This window comes from Arvicanthis niloticus, chromosome 7, assembly GCF_011762505.2.
Source record: "Arvicanthis niloticus isolate mArvNil1 chromosome 7, mArvNil1.pat.X, whole genome shotgun sequence".
In the NCBI taxonomy this organism is placed as follows: Eukaryota; Metazoa; Chordata; class Mammalia; order Rodentia; family Muridae; genus Arvicanthis; species Arvicanthis niloticus.
This window is the reverse complement of record NC_047664.1, coordinates 68,875,951-68,897,102: the sequence shown is the minus strand read 5'-3', so window position 1 is coordinate 68,897,102 and position 21,152 is coordinate 68,875,951. Positions and strand designations below refer to the sequence as shown.

Below are 21,152 nucleotides of genomic sequence, written 5' to 3'. Positions count from 1 at the left end.
AAGTATGGATCAATCCCCTGAACGTACCCAATCAGAAGGAGAGATAGAGAGAAACATATCCTGAAATCATCTGGCCACCACTTGTGATATTCATGGTCTTTGTCCCTTGCTTTTGCCTTACACTTTCACAGAAGGCCATCTACTTGACTTAGGGAACACTTTTATCACCCCCCTCCAGAAATGGTTTTTATTCAAGCCTGAACAGAGAAGCACTTCATTTCTTTTCTCTGGAAAACACAGGAGAAAGCAGGTGTTTTTTTATCTCCCTAGCATTTCTGGGTGAGAGGATCCTATCTCCTCACGTGCAGTTCCAGGGCTGTCCTGGGGACCCCAGCAACTCCATGGAATAACATCAGTCAATAATGAAAGGGTCCAGGACAGCATGAGGCAGCTATATTTCTTTGCTGGGTCACGGCTGCTACAAATTGAGAGGTGAGAATAAGATGAGAAAAAAAAAAAAATCTGCAATCAGTGAGCCTGTTTCTAATCCCAAGGAAAATGTCTTCCTTCCTTCCTTCCTTCCTTCCTTCCTTCCTTCCTTCCTTCCTTCTTCCTTCCTTTTCTTCCTTTCTTCTGCATCAGCCTTGGGCATGGAAGAAGGCAATACACTCCCTCTGCCCTGAATCCAGTTTGACTTGGACTTCAGTCCCTTGCAACCAAAAGTAGTAATATAAAGGACTGAAAATTTAAATTGATGCCTTGACATCTCAAGAAAGGCACCTACCTGTGCCTCATGTATTCCCCTCTTTTAGAAAGGTCTATGCCTCTTTTAGACCCAATAAACCTGTTGCTTGGAGCCGCAATCCTCTGAGCTGGATTCATTTCTTTCTCTTGGGCTTTGTCCCTAGCTCACATGTGAAGAAAATGTGATTGCTCTCTAATTGCAGTAACTTTGTTCCCAGAAGTGTATTTAGTCACAAATGACAATGTGCTCAGGTATCTCGAAGGCATCCTTGTCTTCCCAGTGATCAGTCGATACCGTGACGTGGACACTGCTGTTACTTCAAGCAGTGGTTCTGAAAATAACTGTATAGTCAGACATGGTTGCTCACATCTATAATCACAGCACTCAGAAGGCTGAAGCAGGAGGATGGCCATGAGTCTGAGGCTACTCTAGGCTACACAGTGAATACCAAAACAGACATAGACAGGCTCAGACAAACTGAAGAGTTTTGGTTTGTTTTTTGAAACAGGTCTCATTCTGTAGTCCAAGCTAGCCTCGAACTCACAGCAATCTGCCCTAGCTTACAAATTGTTACAATTATAGGCATGAACCATTATACCTAGCTTCTTAGACAGTTATTTTAAGTTACCAATGCCGAAGTCCCATCCCAGAGATTTGGTTTTAATCTAGAAGAGAGGTCTGATTATCAGGATTTCCAAAATTCTCCCCCAGACAGTTAGACTCATTATACTCAAGCATGTCCAGTGACGTTTCTGAGAGCCAAGACCTGAATAAGTTTGCTGCCTGTGATTTCTGATGGTGGGACTACAGAAAAGAGGGGAACATCCTCAGCATCCCGTGGGATGCTCAGTGAAGTACAGTTTTTGTAGCTGGAGTTTGGTGATGCCTGTTTGTAGTGGACACACACACACTGGCCTTGTGCTCTGTGAGCTACTGAGAACGCAAAGCTATTCCCACATGGCATGTGCCTTCAAGTCATCCATGCACATAGGTTAAGTCATAAAGATTCCAAAAAGCTCAAAAAAAATCAAGATCTGATCTTTTGCCATGATTCATTCTGCTATCTAGCAAAGATCATATAGCCTAGTCTATGAGAGTATGCCGGGACTATAAGAAAGGACTGTAAGTCAAATGACTCAAACTTGGACACAAAGAAAAGTTTCCAGTGGGGAATTCTTAGTAAAGGTAAAGGTGGAAACTAGGTAGGAATCTGAGAGATTGCCAGCAACCGACCAGCAGGAGGTAGGAAAGAAGCAAACAGACTCTCCCTTAGAGCTCTCACGAGGACCCAGCCCTACTAAGGTTGTGTGGTTGAACACTGGGTATCTTGCAAATTTGATTAGACTGAGAAATGAGTAAAGCTCACCTCTGGCTGTGTATGCAATGTTTCCAGAGAAGACTGGATAACAAGGGGGCTGACCCAGTGAATGGATTCATTCGTTGGTGGGTTATTGACAAGCACTGAAGGATGGGAGGTGGAGCCAGTTGTATGAAGATGGTCAACGTGGGGTATTCTAGAGGGTCTTACTTTGCTCTTGTGTGTTCCTGTGTTGCATCTCTTCCCATGGTCCAGCATAAAGTTACAGCTCTGTCTCCTCACACATGTTCCACATGCTCTGAACAGCCATGATACTCTACCCAAGCAAACAGGATCAAGCAATTACGGACAAAACCCTCTAAGACCATGAACCAAAATAAGTCCTTCCTCCTTTTTAAAGTGTTTTGATCCTCCATTGTTGGTGGGATTGTAAGCTGGTACAACCACTCTGGAAATCAGTCTGGCGGTTCCTTAGAAAATTAGACATAATATTACCTGAGAAGCCAGGTATACCACTCCTAGGCACATACCCAAAAGATGTTCCAATGTATAACAAGGGCACATCCTCCACTATGTTCATAGCAGCCTTATTTATAATAGCCCAATGCTGGAAAGAACCCAGATGTTCTTCAACAGATTAAGAGATACAGACAATGTGGTATATTTACACAATGGAGTAGTATTCAGCTATTAAAAACAGTGACTTAATGAAATTCTTAGGTAAATGGATAGAACTAGAAAATATCGTCCTGAGTGAGGTAACCCAATCACAAAAGCACACACAAGGTATGCACTCACTGATAAGTGGATATTAACTCAAAAGCTCAAAATCCCCAAGACTCAACTCTCAGACCACATGAAGCTCAAAAAGAAGAAAGACCAAGTGTGGATGCTTCAGTCCTTCTTAGAAGGAGTAACAAAATACTCACGGGAGCAAATATGGAGACAAAGTGTGGAACAGAAACTGAAGGAGGGTCTGTCCAGAGACTGTTCCACCTGTGTATCCATCCCATGTGCAGTCACCAAAGGCAGATGCTGATGTGGATGCCAAAAACTTCATGCTGACAGGAGCCTGATATAGCTGTCTCCGGAGAGGCTCTGCCAGAGCCTGACATATACAGAGGCAGATGCTCAAAGCCAACCATTGAACTGATCACAGGGTCCCCAAAGTTAGAGAGTGGACTGAAGGAGCTGAAGGGGTTTGTGGTCCAACGGGGAGAGCGACAATACCAAGCAACCAGAGGTCCCATGGTCTAAACAGCCAGCCTGGGAACACACCTGGAGAGATCCATAGCTCCAGCCATATATGTAGGGGAGAATGGCCTTGTCAGGCATCGGTGGGAGAGGAGGCCCTTGGTCCTGTGAAGGCTGGATGATGCCCCAGTGTGGGGGAATTCAAGGGCAGGGAGGCAGGAGTGAGTTAGTGGGTGGGAGCACACTCTCATAGGAAGGGGAATGAGATAGGAAGTTTTTTTTGGGGGGGGGATGGAGAAAGAGGATAACATCTGAAATGTAATAAAATATCTAATAAAAAAGGAAATGCTGAGAAATCAAGCTTTTAATTTGTATACTGATCGCTAATATATAGCTCATGGTTTACAATTACTTGAAACTACTCCTTTTTTAGATACTGCTAATTCTCAAATTTTGCAATTTCTTATGCAAATACAACTCAGTTTAAGAGCACTGGAGCCAGTGGTGGCGGCACACCACTTTAATCCCAGCACTTGGGAGGCAGAGGCAGGCGGATTTCTGAGTTCAAGGCCAGCCTGGTCTACAGAGTGAGTTCCAGGACAGCAGCCAGGGCTATACAGAAAAACCCTGTCTCAAAAAAACAAGAGAGAGAGAGAGAGAGAGAGAGAGAGAGAGAGAGAGAGAGAGAGAGAGGAGAGAGAGCACTGTTCCTTAACTTTATAGGACATTTAAGAGCTCATACTGGATTGCTTGGACCCCTTAGGGCAATGCCATAGCAGATCTGTATACCAGGCAGATTATAAGGCCTGCACAGGAACAGTTAGCCAAACGATTTCATTCTTTCCATCATCAAAATAGCTTGGTATAACAATTTGGTATTTCTAGAGAATGTGCACATCAAATTGTAAAGACTTGTCCTGAAGGTCCTCAGTTTCTATCTGTACCACATAATTGTGTTAATCCTCAAGGACTCATACCTAATCAGTTATAGTGAATGGATGTTACTCATATTTCTGATTTTGAACAATTAAAGTATGTACATGTGACTACTGACACAATCTCAGGCTTTCTAGTTGCAATTGCTATAACAGGAGAAGAAACCAAAAATGTAATTAGTTATTGCCTACATTGTTTTCCTATGCTGGCTGTTCCAAATCAGATTAAAGCAGATAATGGAACTGGCTATTACAGTCAAGCATTTGATACTTTTTGTCAACAATTAAATATTACCCATATTCCTGGGACTCCTTATCCTCAAAGACAATGTATTATGGAACAGGCCCATGGAACTTTAAAACAATATTTTCATAAAACAAAAAAGGGGGGAGTTATATCCCCATATACCACACATTGATTTAAATCATGTTCTTTTTATTTTAAATTTTTAAAAATTTGGATGCCAAGGAACTCTTTGCTGAGTGTCTATGGCACCCTACAACTAGGCATACTTATGCCTAGGTGAAAAGGAAGGATCCACTTACTGGCATATGGCATGATCCTGATCATGGGGAAGAGGGCATGTTTGTGTTTTTTTCTGCAGGATGCTTAAGGAGCATGGTGGCTGCCAGAGTGATTGGTGAGACATGCTGATGCTGGGACAAAGAATGATACTGACCTGTGAGCTTGCTGAGTGCCCTGACAATGGTGACTGAGAAGCTGTATTGGATATATGTCCAGACCCACCATTGCTTGCCTATATCCCAGATGAGAAAAGCTGCCTTGACTCAAGCTCTTAGACCTTGTGGGACAGAGAATCAAAAAGAGAAGTTATAATGACTCTTTTATTCTTCTTAAATGTGACCAGTTATTCGGACTCAATCATGGGCTGGTCTAGAAATCAATCCAATATTGAAACTAACAGTCTTCACTTGGAAGGCTGGTTCTGGACATTTTCAGAGACATATTTGGAAGTTAGCTGCAGTTCTCTATGACGTTATGTTAGCAAGAGATAAAGTTGGGACAGGATCTGGATTTCAAACAAGTGTTAGTGCATGTGGTAAGGCTCTTTTGTCATGTTAAAATTACTTTTGTTTCTTCTACAGTATTTAATGTAAGTTGTATTGATTGTACACTTTCCAATTGTGGTAGGTTAGTGTATTGAAACCTGGCATGTCTGCTACGGGGTCTATCAACCAGCTTATTGCCCTGAGTGTTACCGAACTTTGGTATTCTAAAAAAGACTTACAAGTACTGGAAGAAGTGAGTCAGGCTTTAAGCAGAAGCAAGAGGGTAGTGTGCTTGATCATTGCTGGCATAACAGCTTTAGTTACATTAATTGCTAGCACCACTGCTTCTGCAATTGCTTTGACACAAGAAGTTAAGACAGCCACTTTTGTTAATCATTTAGCAAAAAAATGTTACTAATGTGTTGAGTATACAAGAGGATTTAGATAGGCATTTGGAACAACAGATTGATGCTCTTTATCCTATTCAAATTATTGGAAGGAGGTTCAGAGTTTAAGAGTAAGGAGCCAGCCGGGCGGTCGTGGCACACGCCTTTAATCCCAGCACTTGGGAGGTAGAGGCAGGCAGGTTTCTGAGTTCGAGGCCAGCCTGGTCTACAGAGTGAGTTCCAGGACAGCCAGAGCTATACAGAGAAACCCTGTCTCAAAAAACAAAAAACAAAAACAACAAAAAAACAAAAACAAAAACAAAAAACAAAACAAAACAAAAGAGAGAGAGAGAGAGAGAGAGAGAGAGAGAGAGAAAGGAGCCATCTTGAGTGTCACGCCAAATACCAATGTATTTGTGTTACTTCTAAAATATACAATGATAGTCATTATAATTAGAAAAAAGCTAAAAGACACTTGCATTTTGGCATAATTCTAATGCCTCTCTGGATGCTTTAACTTTGTATAGTGAGATTATGAATTTAAAGAATGCTGCTCTGCTAGCTTTGATGCGGCAGATAATGCTGATAAAATTATCCATGGCCTGAGGTCAATATTTCCATTTTGGTCAAGATTCAAGAATGACATATAGCTTGATCATGATAGCCCTTTTTGTTCTAGGAATACTTTTATTCCTGCCCATCGTGTTAAAACTTGTCTTTAACAACATCAACATATTGGCAGGCAAAGTACATGGCTTGAACCTGAAAATGTCTCCCCGACCCAGACAGAGTTATTAAATTAACAGGCTGGCAAACCAAGGATGGGTAAGAGTCTTCACAGAGCCTTACCAACCTAAGACATAAGTGCATTGCTTTTGAGAATGCATATTCCACGATGAGTAAGAAAGGCATTCTTATTAGAACAATCTAAGACAAGCTCAGTATTGTTTGTGAAATAAAAAGGGAGAGATGTGAAGAGCTTTTGGGACTGCTTGGCAGAAATCTGACATTGGCCAAGGACAAGGAAATGGGCTTTAGGCAGGACTCTGACATTAGGTTAGAACAATGAAGTAATTTCAGGCAGGAATCTAAATCTTAGACTAGAACAAAGTAATTTCAGGCAGGAACCTAAATATTAGGCTAGAACAAAGAAGTAGGCTTCAGGCATGAAAACGACTTTGGGCTAGGATAAGGAAGTAGGCTCAGATATTTTGGTCATCCTGATAAGCTCTTACTTAGAAACAGTGATCACAGGACTTTATTTATTGCCTTGCTTGTTCTTTGACTATTTGTGTTTATTGTCTTGCTTGCTCCTTGACTATTTGCATCTATTGTATTGCTAGTTCCTCAGCCTACAACTGACCTTAATACTTGCATGTAATTAAAATGCTATAAATGGGGTGGGGGGGAGAAAAAGAAAAAAATAAATAAAATTCTTTTAGCTCACAGTTTAAAAAAACGTGTTTTAATCGAGTACTATGTTCAGAATAAGGATAAAAGTAAATAAAACAGAGTCTTCCTATGTTCTCTAGGCTGGCCTTGATCTCTTGGTCTCTAGTGATCCTCCTGCCTCAGCCATTTTGGGGGGCTGGACTACAGGTACAATATAGCACTCAACTTGGCCTTTGGACTTCTAAGCTCCTGAGCTCTAAGAAAATACATCTTGCTCAAGATACTGTTTGTAGTACTTTGCTCCAGCAGCCTCAGGACGCTCTTAAAAGTGCCTGATAAAACAAAGCAGCTAAGTCCTTGTCGGCCGTCCCTTCTGATGCTACAATGGCAGGGAGAGTCACCCAGAAGCTCAGCTGACAAGCAACATTAAATCACTATCAAATATTTATTTATTTGGTGTGTGAGGACAATTTACAGTAGTCTGTTCCCTCTGTCGGCCACGTAGGACCTAGAGGTTGCACTCTGGTCATTAGATTTAGCACCAAGTGTCTTCACCCACTGAACAATCCCACTTCCTAGCAAAGTCATTATTAACCTTTGTGTAATTCATGAAATTAACACCAGCTGCTTTACAAAGACAGAAGAAGAATTTTAAAATAAAACAACAACAACAAATGAACCTTTATTTCCCAGCCCAGAAGATAAACCCAATTCGTCTAGCAACCTAGATGGTGGAAAAATTAGTTAGAAAAAAAAATTTTTTTTGCACTAAAAACATTTTTCTACTGGTTTCCAAAGCCAACAAAAATATGACTGTTCACAGCAAATTTGTTAACAAGCTATGAAATACCCCAGGCAACCAGACAAATCCAGTTGCTTTGGGGGCTGAAAGACTAATGGCACAGATTTAGATATTCTGTGTGTTGTTACAAAGCCTAAAGTTGCCAATATCTAGGCCTGTATTTCACTGGCTCACTTCAGGAACCTCTATGTGGAAGGCCACGTTCCTGTGGTACTGTGAGAGTAAAACTTGGCTCAAACACTAAGACCTTGTCTTAGTTAGGGTTTTAATGCTGTAAACAGACACCATGTCCAAGACAACTCTTATAATGACAACATTTAATTGGGGCTGGCTTACAGGTTCAGACATTCAGTCCATTATCATCAAGGCAGAAGCATGGCAGCGTCCAGGCAGGCATGGTGCAGGAGGAGCTGAGAGTTCTACATCTTCATCTGAAGGCTGCTAGCAGAATACTGGCTTCTAGAAAGCTAGGACAAGAGTCTCAAAGCCCACACCCACAGTTGGAGTGGCCTACTCCAATCGGGCCACTAATAGTGGTCACTCTCTGCCAAGCATATACAAAGTATCACACACCTGGTCTTTAGGTTACAATATAGTCCACAGGCAGGGAGAGAACCAGCAGAGGCAACATGGAAACTGATCTTGCCGTAGTAACTGAAGACCTGGATCACACACTCTTTGTATCTCTGCTATCTGTCTACTTTCTACGCCTTCTTTTTTCCTTCTCTGCCCGGGCTTCAGTATCCCATTTTGTTTTCTTAAATATCTCAAACATTTACTATTTCTGTCCACAGTGATTTCTGCTCTCTGGAGGTGATTTCACTGAAGGGAAGTAAAGAATAAGAAACTAAACAGTTAAATTTGCAAAACTTCAAAAGGGTCAAGGGCTACTTTGGTTAAGTCGGAGACTTTTCAGTTAAACTTTTTAAATGAGCTGTGGGTGTGGGGAAATCTGTTCAACTCTTTGTTTTTCTCTTTGCTTCAAGGGAAATGCTACTCACATTGTAATATTGGAAGTGTTCATGGATGAAACCATCCATCATCAAGACCCAATTAAGCAATGGTGCTCAATGCTGACACCTCCGAATCTGATAAGAAATAGATATTCTGCACACGGCTGACAACCTCTAGGGCCATGTGGACTAGCAAGGAACAGGCAGACTCCGGCAAAATGGATGGACATGAAGACTAGAACAGGTAGGAGGGAGGTTGACGGGGATTGCTAATAACGTCTCAGGACCATGCATATCTACTCTGTACTACATAATCTCTAGTCCTTGTGGGTGCCTCAGCCTAGGCTCCTTCATGACACCCTGTAGTGAGACTGTCTCAACACACACACACATGCACACTCACACACACACACACACACTCACATACACACATACAACCAGCTTCCTTCTCCCCTCCACTGTCTTCCCCCTCTTGGGATCTCTTACTATTTATAAGAGTTCTCATGAATCTAGAATACTATTGATAAAAAGAAACAATAATTCAGTGTTTTAAAATGACTGCCTTTATACACTGTTTAAAAGGATATCACTTTTCCAAGCAGGCTCTACAGACAGAACCTCCTTTACAGAAAGGGAAGAAAACTGTCCCGGACTTCATTTGGAAGAGAGAAGACTGAGCCTCCCCTTGAGTAAGCCAACCCGGTAGGAAAAGAAATGAGGAAATTAAAGTTCAAAACAAAGACCACCTTTCCTCTGCTGGGAGCTGACTTCGATAGACATGTGCTTCCTAAAATCCTCTGCTTGTGTTCTCTTCCCTCTAGCATGCCGGCTGACCCTCTGTCCCGTGTAATCTTATCAGGTCCTTCAACTGCCTCCACAGCTTTTAAAGCCTCTCCTCGCCCAGCAGGCTCACTAGGCCTCCACCACGCGCTAGGGGCTATCCTACACGCTGACTCAGCAGACCTCCCTTCCTGTAAGGGAGTTATAATCTCGCCACAATGACAGACAGTGACAGTGCTAGACAGGAAGGGAGGGGTGTGTGTGTGTGTGTGTGTGTGTGTGTGTGTGTGTGTGTGTGTGTGTAGGACAGAGAGAGACAGGGTTACAGCTTTAAGCAAGGCTTCACTGAGACAGGAACACCACAGGAAAGCTTACAAGAGATATGGAGAAGAGCTGTGTATACACTCCAGGGAAAAGCATGTCAACTAAAATATCTTTGACCTGTTCAGAAAGACCAGTGAGGCTGCAGTGGAGAGAGGAACGTGCTCTGAGAGGCAAAAGGTAGCCACAGAGTGGGAAGACAATGAAGGGGAGATTGGAAGCTGATTGTGTGTGTGTGTGTGTGTGTGTGTGTGTGTGTGTGTGTGTGTGTGTCTATGTATGGTTGTTTTTGTTTTGTCTTCAGACAGGGTCTCACGACAGGGCGTGGCTATGTAGCTCTGACTGTCCTCGAAATCACTATGTACATTACTGTTGGCCTTGAACTCACAGACATCTGCCTGCCTCTGTCTCCCAAATGCTGGGATTAAAGGCATACATCACCACACCCACCTAGGAGAGGCACAACTTTATTTTAAAAGGATCACACAGCTGCTGTTTTGAAAACTGTCTCTCTGCTGCCAAGCAAAACCTGTAGAAAAAAGAAAAAGTAAGGAAAATTGTTAAGACACAGTAAAGCACACCAACAACCCATTCTTAGCCACTTAGCCCCAAAGAATAGGCATTACCATGCAGTAGCAAGCACAGGTCTTTAAAGCCCTTTAAACCTAGCATGCAGGAGCCAGGAGCAGGTAGATCTCTGAGTTTGAGGTCAGCCTGGTCTACAGAGCAAGTTTCAGGACACAGAAACCCTATTTGGAAAAACCAGACCAAACTAAACTTACCTCCACACAAAAACCCTGCACAGTATTGTTCAGAGTGGGTATATGTCTATAATCACCCCCAGACTGTTAACAGCCATCATGTCTCACAAAAAACAAAAAAAAACAAAAAAACAAAAAACAAAAAACAAAAACAAAAAAAAAGGGCCTGGCTAAAAGCATATAGTACATCCATATCAAGGGCTACTGTGCAATCACAAAAAGAAACAAACTATTGATGCATGCAACAAACATAGGTGGGTCTCGATGGCATTGAGTTAAGTGAGAAACATAACGTAGTTAGTTACTGACGCTCTCTCATTGGCTTTCACTGGTTTCGTTTTGTTGTTGTTTTATTTTGTTGTTGTTGTTTTGGGTTTTTTGTTTTTGTTTTGTTTTACTTTTCAAGCTCAGATAACTGCTAGACAACCAAGTTATCCTTTCTGGGAAAGGCTCCCTTCCTCCTTTGCCCACTTCTCATGGAAAATGAATCCATACATTTTGTTAATCTTCCTTTCCTCTATTGATACTAATATGTGATTTCCTTTGAAACCGTGAGGCCCTCAAGTAAGCCCAATAAAATTTCCAACACGTGTTTGTTTTTGATGTCTTTATAAGAGCCACGCTTGTACCTTTTCTGAAAATGATCTTTCTGTTGTTTGGTTTCATTTCTCGAGACAGGGTTTCTCTGTATATGTATCCCTGGCTGTCCTGGAACTCAGAGATACCTCTGCCTCGGCTTCCTAAGTGCAGGGATTAAAAGCGTGCATCACCACTGCCTGGCTGAAACTTAGATTTTAAAAACAACTCTGTTACTCCACAGCACAGGTCCCTCCTAAGTCCTCAATGCGGTTAGAACAGGTGTCTGATATCCTTTCTGCACACTTGGCCCTGCTCAGCCTCTGCCTGCTCCCAGCCCTTTGTTCCGCCATCTGCCCGACACGCCTGACCTCTTGTCTTTCTCCCTGCTCTTCACATCACCCCACCTAAAGGCTGTCTTCCCTGTTTTCAAGGACACCCTCTACCATGTAGCAGGTTTGAGGCTTCCTGGGCTATAGGTGAGGAAATAGTGGCTGAACAAGAACACCCTTTACCCACTTTTCTCAGTAATTACTGCTCTCAAAGATTTGCAAGTTGGTGGCTAATTTATTATCTTCTCCTCATTCCTTCAAGAGATCCTGGTATGTTTCACCATTATATCCCTCAGTGCCCACAGAGACACCTAGCACATAGTAAACACACAATAAATATTTTCGACTAACATCCGGGTGAGTGGATGACATATTTGAAGGCCGTGAGCTCTCAGTCACTGGTATTTGAACTTGGTTTGTTCAACCACATAGCAGAGTTGTTAAAAACTACAGACCTAGGTTCAGTCAGACAGCAGCGTCTCCTCTAGGCCTGCATATCTATGATTCCATAGCCACCACGCCCTTTCACCATGCAATAAATAAAACAAAGGCAGATTTCTCAGTCACTTCCTATGGAATGACAGTACCAACACTCCAGTGCCTGCTGCAGTATCATCTCGGCATTAAAATGTTGAAGCTAATCAGACATTTAATTTCAAAGTGGAAGGTCATTATCTTGTCACAAAATTTTATTCCAATTACTTTTTTTTTCTATTATACGAAATGAATTAAAAGTAGCACAAAACATTGGGAGATCAAACAGTCAATCAGAAGCTCATTAAATATCATTGAAATTGGTGCAATAAAAAGCATTTCCCATGGCTGAGTTATTATTTAAAAGCTATATTCTGGATGGCTCAAGGAACTGACAGGCTGCCAATCAAAAACTCACCCTGTCCATATACACATAGAGCCCCTTGGCTTTCAAAAGTCTGCTGTCTCTTGTTTTTGAGATAAAAGTGAATATCTAAACAGATATAAAGCATGAGTGTAATTACCATCCGATCAGTCTCTGTAAGGCCCCCAAGAACAGCTAATGGTGAAGTCACTGCCCTATGGTTCAGACCATGGAGCAGAGCAAGATGTTTGTATGACTTTGCTAAGCGCTTAGCTCTATTACGTTTGTACCAAAGAGTTGTAAAGCAACAACTCAGCATTCAAGGGGCAAAGAAAACAGCTTATTCTAAGGCAAAGGCAGTGAGCACGGGCTAGGACACAGATTGGGGCTTCTCTGAACAGCATGTTCCACTGTAGAAGAGGCTTTGTTCACAGCCACAGAACAAAGAAGGTGATAAACAGACACATTTCAAGATCACAGCTAGACAACTGTGGAGAAGCTACCGCACGGCAGAAAGGAAGTCTTCTCTACAGGTCGAGATGTCCGAATTTACTTAGCTTTAGAGTTGGCAGAAGCCACAGGTCCCCTAAGATTAGTGACTCACTGTGAGATCTTAACCAGGTCACAAAGATGTTAGGACAGATACAGGGGTTGAAAGTAAAGGACTATTAAAAGGCCTAAGAAGCCCAGAAATAATTTTGGCCCTGAGTGTCTGTCAATCAATCCACAATCACAGTGTTCTGGTCAGCCAAGGTCAAGCAGTCTGTGGGATCTTTTATAGAGGCTGCCTCTTCAGGAGGCTCTGCTTCAGATAATCACATACAGTTCTGGGTTCAGTATAACCCAGGTGGGAGGAGTGATAGTCACAATTTAAAGGGGTCTGCTGCTCCACGATTGGGAGTGAGTGCCCACGTTATGTTCTAAAGAACAGTTCATGCGAATTTTCTTCTTTCTTCTTTTTCTTTTTTTTCACTGAGGACTGAGCTCAGGAGGACCTGAGCATGCTGGGTAAGTACTCCACCACTGAGCTATACTGCTGGCAATTTTGTATTCTATCTTGAGACAGGGTCTTACTAAGCTGTGCAGACTGGCCTCGGAGTCGTGATTCTCTTATCCCTGTGTCCTAAGCATTTGGATTACAGGTGTTCTCAAGCTAAGCAAACCATTGTCTACGACGCAGGCTAAGAAGCGGCGTGTGTGTGGATATGAAAGGTGACGGCTTTATATCTGTATGCTTCCTCTAGGAGACCTTTGATAGGAGGCAAAGCGAAACCACTGTCTTAATTCATTTCTGTGATGCTACAACAGAATTCCAGAGAGGATCATCTATGAACATTAGACATTTTTTAGGCTTATAGTTCTGGAGATCTGGAAGTCCAAGGCTGCAGCTCATGTTGGTTAAAACTTCCCTTCTGTTTTATAACACATCAGACAGCATGTGGGTAAGGAAGCACTACAGACATCCTTGAAGCTTCAAGCCTGGATACTCCACATTCATCTGTTCCTGAGGGCGGGGGAACCCCAGGACCTAACCACCTCCCACTGGGCCCTGGCTCCCAACACAGTCACATTGGAGATTGTTTCCACTACATGATATTGGGAGACAGATTCAAATCATTAGTATTGTGCCCTCATCCTCAAGAATGCATGTTATTTTCACATATAAATTACAAGTGTCCATCTCAAAATGCCACAAAGTCTAAATTCATTCCAGGGCCAGGTTACAAGTCCAAAGTCCAGGAGTGGCATCTAAATCAGGTACTTTAATTCATCCTCAGCCTAATTCCTCACCAACTGGGAGTTAGTGAACTCAAAAATAGTAGCAACTTCCAAAACACAACTATGAGCCAGCAATGGTGGCTAAAGTCTGGAACCCCAGCCACACAGTAATCCCCGTGCTTCAGAGGCTGAGGCAGGGGAATCACTTCAAATTCTAGTCTGGACTCTGCTACACAGTGACTTCTTCTAAGCCACTCTAGGATACAGTGAGACCTTATCTCAAAACCACAAATATGATGGTTCAATGAGTGTTTTAAGTCCAAACCAACAGGAGAAATATTTAAACCTAGGACTCCAGAATAACCACATGCCACCTCCTAGAGGCCCTAAATCAGTGGTTCTCAACCTGTGCTTCACGACCCCCTTGGGGTTGTCAAACGGCCTTTCACAGGGGTCACATATCAGATGTTTACATTATGATTACATTAGCAAAATTACAGTTATAAGAATGGTTGGGGGAGGTTCACCACAACACGAGGAACTGTATCAAAAGGTCGAAGCATTAGGAAGGTTGAGAACCACTAACCTAAAGGGTTTGGGCACCATAAGTATTAGGTGCACACTCTTCACCCTCTGTTGGGATTCGTTTATTCAGCTTTCCAAGAATAGCGCTGGACACTAGTGGCTCAACTGTTTGGGGAGACAAGCCTTCTCTAAACACTGCCCTACTTGGAATGTTCTGTAATAACCCAGGCCCTCTGACACATCTCTGCCCGAAGCTCCAAAATGTCCAACATATCTTTGAAAATTGGTCCCATAGCTTGCACACTGAATTGGACCACACAGATACTTCCAAAGCTCACCACTTCTGCCCTTCTGGGCTAACTTAGTCTAGCTTGAGGCACATCCGGAGTAGCCAGAGGATGCTGCACTAGAATGTGAAGACACCTTCCAAGGTGGCTCCGGATGGCAAATGCCTTTCTGGAAACCTTGCTTTCAAAGTCCTGGCTGGTCTCAAAGATCTCAGAAACATGGATAAGGCCACTGTCTCGTTATCCTGAAAACTATATCCAGAGCAAGGGAGCCTGAATAATCTCTTGAGCAAAAGGGTTCCTAGCTATACCTGTGGTATTCTCTCCTGGGCATGTTTTGCACTCTTACCGTGTTAGGCTGAAAAATCTCCCCATCTTTCTGCTCTGCATCCCCTTCAATTATAAATTCCATTTAAAAATCATCTCTCCTCTCTCTCAGGCAAAAGAAGCTGTGCCTCCTTCTGAAGGCTTTGCAACTACTTAAATATTTTTTCTGCCAGACACCATAGTATTTCCTTGTTCTTTATGTAAGTTTTGCCTTCCTCACACTCCTAAGTCAGAGTTTTGTCAAATGAAGATGGTCTTTACTCCAGCTCATTCCTACCTTGTTCCCATCAGAGACTCATCAGAGTGCCCTTCCTTCCTTCTCTCCGCCCTCCTTCTTCAATAGGGTCTGGGTACATATTATAGGTCAGGCCTCCTAAGTGGGTGCCAGACTAGGAGGATAGTGCTGGGATTACGCGTGTGAACCACCAAACCTTACTTTTCTACCGTGGATCAAAACTGCTTAACTGGAAAAAGTTCCACACTCCTCCTAGAGTTGTTTTTTTGTTTGTTTTTGTTTTTCAAGACAGGGTTTCTCTGTGTAGCCCTGGCTGTCCTGGAACTCACTCTATAGACCAGGCTGGCCTTGAACTCAGAAATCCACCTGCCCCTGCCTCCCAAGTGCTGGGATTAAAGGTGTGTGCCACCACTGCCCAGCTGGTCTGTTGTTTTAAAAACACAATCCCAAACATTCAGTTTACCAAATGAAGACTGAGGAGCCAGATCCCATGCTAGCTCAGAAAGGCAGAGAAAGCACCCAACCAGCTGATCTAGTCCTACTCCACCAATGTCCCCAAAGAAAAAAGTTCCTTCTTCTGCAGGTCCTCTCAAATACCCTTCAACTCCAAAGCCCTCCTTTCTCTTTCCTGGGTGTTTGTTTGTTTGTTTGTTTTTTGAGACAGGGTTTCTCTGTGTAGCCCTGGCTGTCCTGGAACTCACTCTGTAGACCAGGCTGGCCTCGAACTCAGAAACCCGCCTGCCGCTGCCTCCCAAGTGCTGGGATTAAAGGCGTGCGCCACCACCGCCTGGGTTTTCTTATGTATACTCCCTATCAACTGGTTGCTAGCTTGACCTCGTAACCTGTCATTGACTTTATTTAGCTCTTGTCTGTAGCTTTTGGGTTAAAGGACTGAGCCACAAGCTACAGGATTTCCAGTTCACAATTTTGGGGACACAATGTGATCGAATATCCTGCAACAGTCTTTACTAGAATCACCATTAATAATTCCACTCATGGCAACAGAGGCCTTTTCAAGTTTATTCTTCCAAATTCTTCCAAAGTCTACTACCTAGGTGGGCACTTCTACATTGTGAAAAAATGGTTGCAACAGTCCCTGTCTCATTACCTATAAAAGATATGGGTTTTGTTTTGTTTGTTTGTTTTGCTACTATGTCAGAAAACCATGAACTAGGTGATTTATAAAGAATGGGAATTAGGTGAGTTTTAGTTTGGGGGTTGTTTTATTTTGTTTCTTTCTGCCATTCGGAAGGCTGAGATATCCAGGGTTGCTGGGCAGCGTCATCGGCTTAGAGCCTTCTTCTTGTAACATGCACCGTACAGTGTCGGAGGCCTTACCCACACGAGCACCGGCGAATTCAAACTCACCATCCCAAGCTCCTTTGTAACAGGCATTAACCAAGCTTGTGGACACAGTCCATATGCACTAGATGTCTCCCCCGGCCCCCTCTCCCAATCCTGTTGCACTGGGGACTACGTTTCCAACACCTACATTTAGAGATCACAGTTATAGCAACCACTGATTTAAGGATTCAGTTTTGTAGAAATGGTTATTTTTGGGATATAAAATAGAGATAGTCCCTTTAGTCAGTAAAACATAAAGAAAGCATCATTCCCAGTCTCTCAAGGTGTTTGAGTGGCAAAGATGGCATACATTTAAAATATATACATAAGGGCTGGAGAGGTGGCCGAGTGGTTAAGAGCTTTTGTTGAACCAGAGGACTCCGTTGAATTCCCAGCACCCACATGGTGTCTCACATCTGGGCTACCAGTTCCAGATCCCCCAGCACCAGGCATCCATGCAGTGCACATATACACATGCAGGCAGCACACTGATACAAATAAAATTAATAAATCTAAGAAACAATCTGCATAGAAGAGAAAGCTCTGCTCCAGGGACAGGAAATCATTTCCTTATCAAAGGACTGAAGGTTTTCTTCTAGTAAGCCTCATGGCCACCACCATGACCACCCTAATTTCTTCTCAAAAGCAGGGAGTTACTGGCAAATTATCAGGGAGTCAAGTGGGAGGGAAAGATTTCTGATGCAAAAATTCAGAACTGCTCTCTAGACAGGAAAGTGTGGGGAGGGCTTGTTACCATTTATCTCCTCCGTATATCATTCAGTTTCAGCTGTCTCCCGTCTCAGAAGCCGCTCCCCCACCTCTCACTTATGTGCCTAAGAAACATCTCCCGGGCATCTCATTCTCTCTGTCTTTCACCGGCATTTCATTATTTCCTAACTGTCCTCGCACGCTCATCTCCCTTTCTTCCCGGTGATCCACGTGTCCTCATTTAGCAGTTTTCAGAAGCCAGGGAGAAGAAACGTTGCAAATAACGTTAAATATGATTAATATCTTGAATTCCTTGAAATATGACATGCATGAGTTACAATGAAACCTCTTTTATTTCCCCATGAAATGCTTTTGCATAATGAGAAAGAAAATGTCCTCTGTGCCCTAATCAGCCCTGACAGTTCCTGGACTCCCAAATACTTTTATTTATGGCATTATTTATTTCATCTCTAATAAATGGAGGAGGGGCACAGCACTATCTGAGGAGAGGAAGACGGTCCAGAGTGGGTGAACACTGACTCTGGAAATAGCAAGGGAGCAGAACTCTTGCAATGGAAGAGAGATCTGGGAAATGAGAGGTCAAAAAGACCAGGCCTCCAGAAGAAAATGGGCCACTTTCCCAAGGCTAAAGGAGAGCTCTGAATAAAAAAGTAACTCCAGATTGGAGAGATGAGAGTCATCCATCAAGGACCTGGATAATGATGAACAAGGTTGAAACCCAAGCTTGGGAGGAGGGGATGCTGGGATTGGGGTAGGCCTAAATGAAGGATGCTTCCTTTGAGATAGGAAGGAGTGACCTGACCGGCAGAGGCCAGAACCCTTTATTGTATTTGAAGAACCTTATGGGGTACCCCCGGCAAACTACTGAGGTCTTCATCATTCCACGTACTGAGTGAGATCTTGTGCGCCACTGAATCCTTAGCCCGGTGGTGCCAGGTAGTATGAGCAACGCAGCAAGAAAGATCCTAGGCCACTTTGGTCTAGCAAAGTATATGCATAGGTAATAATAACGTTCAAAGCAGTCAGTCACCACCCCAGAGGGAAGTGCGAGGCCATTTTGTTCCCTCTAATTGCCCCTTCTACCAGCTATTTTAAACTCTGAAGACCTCCATGCAACCGTGCAACTCACAAGCTCCTCTGCGTGAATTTGCATAATTCCCTTTAGCCTTTCAGAGCCTCAGTTTTCACATCTGTAGAATGGAGAGAACAAATTCTGCTCGCTCCGCTCAGCCCCAGCTCCCTATGGAGAACAAGTGAAACAGCAAGGAAGCACTAGGCCCTGAGCACTTTCTCGATCAGCCGCCAGACCTGGGACAGCAAGACCCTAAGGCAGGACGAACCTCCCAGCGGCCTGTGCCAAGTCCTTCGAGATGTTCTTTTTCGGAGGGGAGGGGGAGTGTGGCTTCCTTCTGGAAGAACTTGCTGTCCCACCCTTGCACTCTGGCGACCCCGCCCTAACTTCTAGGTACCACCCCCTTCGTGCACTCCGAGAGTTGGGAGGTCACGCAGGAGGGCGCCGGGAACTCCTTTCCAAAGCTCGGACCCTGCCGACAACCGCGGCCGCCTCACGTCCACAGCGGAGAGAGCCGGGACCCCACCTCTTCCACCTGTCCCCACCGGGACGCCCTCCAGGTTCCGTTCCCCCCACCGGGGTCCCCTCGGGTCGCGGGCTCCCCTCCCCCCACGACCCCGTCCGAGGCGCCGATCGCGCGGGCCGCCCGGGCCCAGGCCCCGCCCCGCCCCCATCATCATTAGCAGATATTACCCTAAACACTTGCTCCTTACCTCCTTTCTCCCTCCAGGCATTGGCGAGGCGGGCTGTCAATCAGCGCTGGGCGGCAGCCCCCCGCGCGGGGGCTCGGAGATGCCAGGCTCGGCGACAGGCAGCGGCGGCGGCGGCGGCCACGGCGCAGACACACGCCTTCCCGCCGGCGCGCGCCGGGGTAGAGCAGGCGGCCGGGCGGCCGAGCCACCTCCGGAGCCGCGCGCGGGGCGGGCAGGGCCTCAGACTCGGCATGGAGCCCGAGATGCAGGCGGCGGAGGAGGGGCCCAGCGCGCCCCGCATCTACAAGCAGCGCAGCCCCTACAGCGTCCTCAAGACGTTCCCCAGCCGGCGGCCGGCGCTGGCCAAGCGCTACGACAGACCCTCTCTGCTAGAGCTGTCGCCCGCGCGGCCGTCCCCGCTGCCGCCGCCGCCGCCGCCGCCGCCCTTCGCCTCGCTCGCCGCCGTGCCCATCAGCAGCAGCGAGCCGCCGCCGTTCCCGACGCAGCCGTCCTACCCGGCCGGCTCAGGCCGGGCCCCCGCCGCCGCCGCCGCCTCGTCGTCGTCGCCGTCCTGCACACCCGCCGCGCCCCCGGGACACCCGAGGACTCCGGCGCCACAGCCGCCGCCGCCGCCGCCGCCTCCGCCGCCCCTCGCGGCCCCCGCCGCCTCGTCGTCGTCGTCCTTCGCCGCCGTCGTCAGGTACGGCCCTGGCCCGGCGACCGGCGCGGGCAGCAGCGGCGCGGGTAGCGACGGCGCCAGCCTGGAGCTCAGTGCAGGTACAGACTCCGGGCCGCAACTTTGCGGAGCTCCCGGCGGTGGCGTGGGGGGTGGCGTGGGAATCGGGGGGTCCGGGGAGGTCGTGCTCGGGGTCCCGTGGGCCTCGGGAGCGTGCCGCGCTTGGGCAGTAGTAACTTCTGGAAGATTCCCGGTGCCGCGGTGGCCCGGGCTTCCGACGGCGCGCGCGCCTTAACAGGTGGGCGGAGGAGGGGCCCGGCGCGCCCCGCATCTTCAAGCTTGCGGAGATAGCTGGCCTTGAGCGGGCAGCCGGGGAGGGGACAGGCCCCGGGACAGCGGACTGAGGCCACTCCGAGGAGACGCCCATTTTTATTCCCCCCCCCCCCCACTTCACTTTTTCCCCATGCCACACTTCCCTTTCCCGCCCACCGCCGCCTGCTTGTCCTTCTCGGAGGTTCTTTGCCTCAGGGGGGACCTGCCCTTTACCACTTTGAAGATCCACGCCCCAGTACGGCAGTCCTGAGCTACTTGGGCTCCTCCTGGGGTCTCTGGGTTTCTTGTTCTCTGTGCGCTCCCACCGGTGTCCACGGCGCACACCCCTCCTAGCTTTATCCGTGGTTCCTCTGCTCTGGGTTGCGGTGTGGGGAGTGAAGGTTGGTTTTTTTTTTGTTGTTTTTGTTTTTTTTTTTTTTTAGGTTTGGGCCAGGGGTCGCTCCACAGGAGCATCCACAGATCAGGGTTAAAATCCCCACCCAGCCAGCCCTTGAGACCCTGGTTTCTATGTCAGTGAATCTCCAGGGGATCACCTACCCCAGAGGTCGAGATTTCATCTCCTCTAGGGAATGTGAGTGAGCACTGAGCAAGGCCTGCACCCAGTCTCTGCTCCTGCGGGAAGGACACACAGCCACGTTTATGGGCTAGTCAGAATTAAAGTCCCTGCTCAGGCCTTTCAGGGCACTTAAGAGCCTCCCAGATTCAGATTGTCAGCGAATCTAAGACTTTGTGTTGGATTTTTTTTTTTTTTCTTTTTTCCTAGTGACAATAGATAGGCATTGTCTCTGAAGGAGTTATAGATGCCTTTGCTGAGAGCTATGGTGTTTGTCAATATTTTGACATGTGAAGGATTGGTTTGGAGAAAGAAAATCTAATTACAGGTTATAGTGAAGGCTTGTTTCTGTCTTACCCCCAATGATTTGGAGACG

The 21,152-nt window shown here is 45.7% G+C and overlaps 1 protein-coding gene and 1 long non-coding RNA gene across 3 annotated transcripts in view; one reads left to right on the top strand and one right to left on the bottom strand.

Moving 5' to 3' along the window:
• Positions 1-7,380: 7,380 nt before the first annotated feature.
• LOC143443125 (uncharacterized) lies at positions 7,381-19,334 on the bottom strand. The gene is made up of 3 exons (XR_013111875.1): positions 19,236-19,334; positions 18,580-18,640; positions 7,381-10,306 (listed from the first exon to the last, which is right to left on the bottom strand). It is a non-coding gene; the product is annotated as an uncharacterized LOC143443125 (long non-coding RNA).
• The window catches only part of Bend4 (BEN domain containing 4), a 34,974-nt gene continuing 33,152 nt past the window's right edge, over positions 19,331-21,152 (top strand). For both annotated transcript variants that reach the window (XM_034508208.2, XM_076938620.1), the window contains exon 1: positions 19,331-19,991. In XM_034508208.2, the coding sequence (XP_034364099.1) occupies positions 19,466-19,991 (526 nt within the window). In that variant the 5' untranslated portion in view covers positions 19,331-19,465. The remainder of the gene's footprint in view (positions 19,992-21,152) is intronic.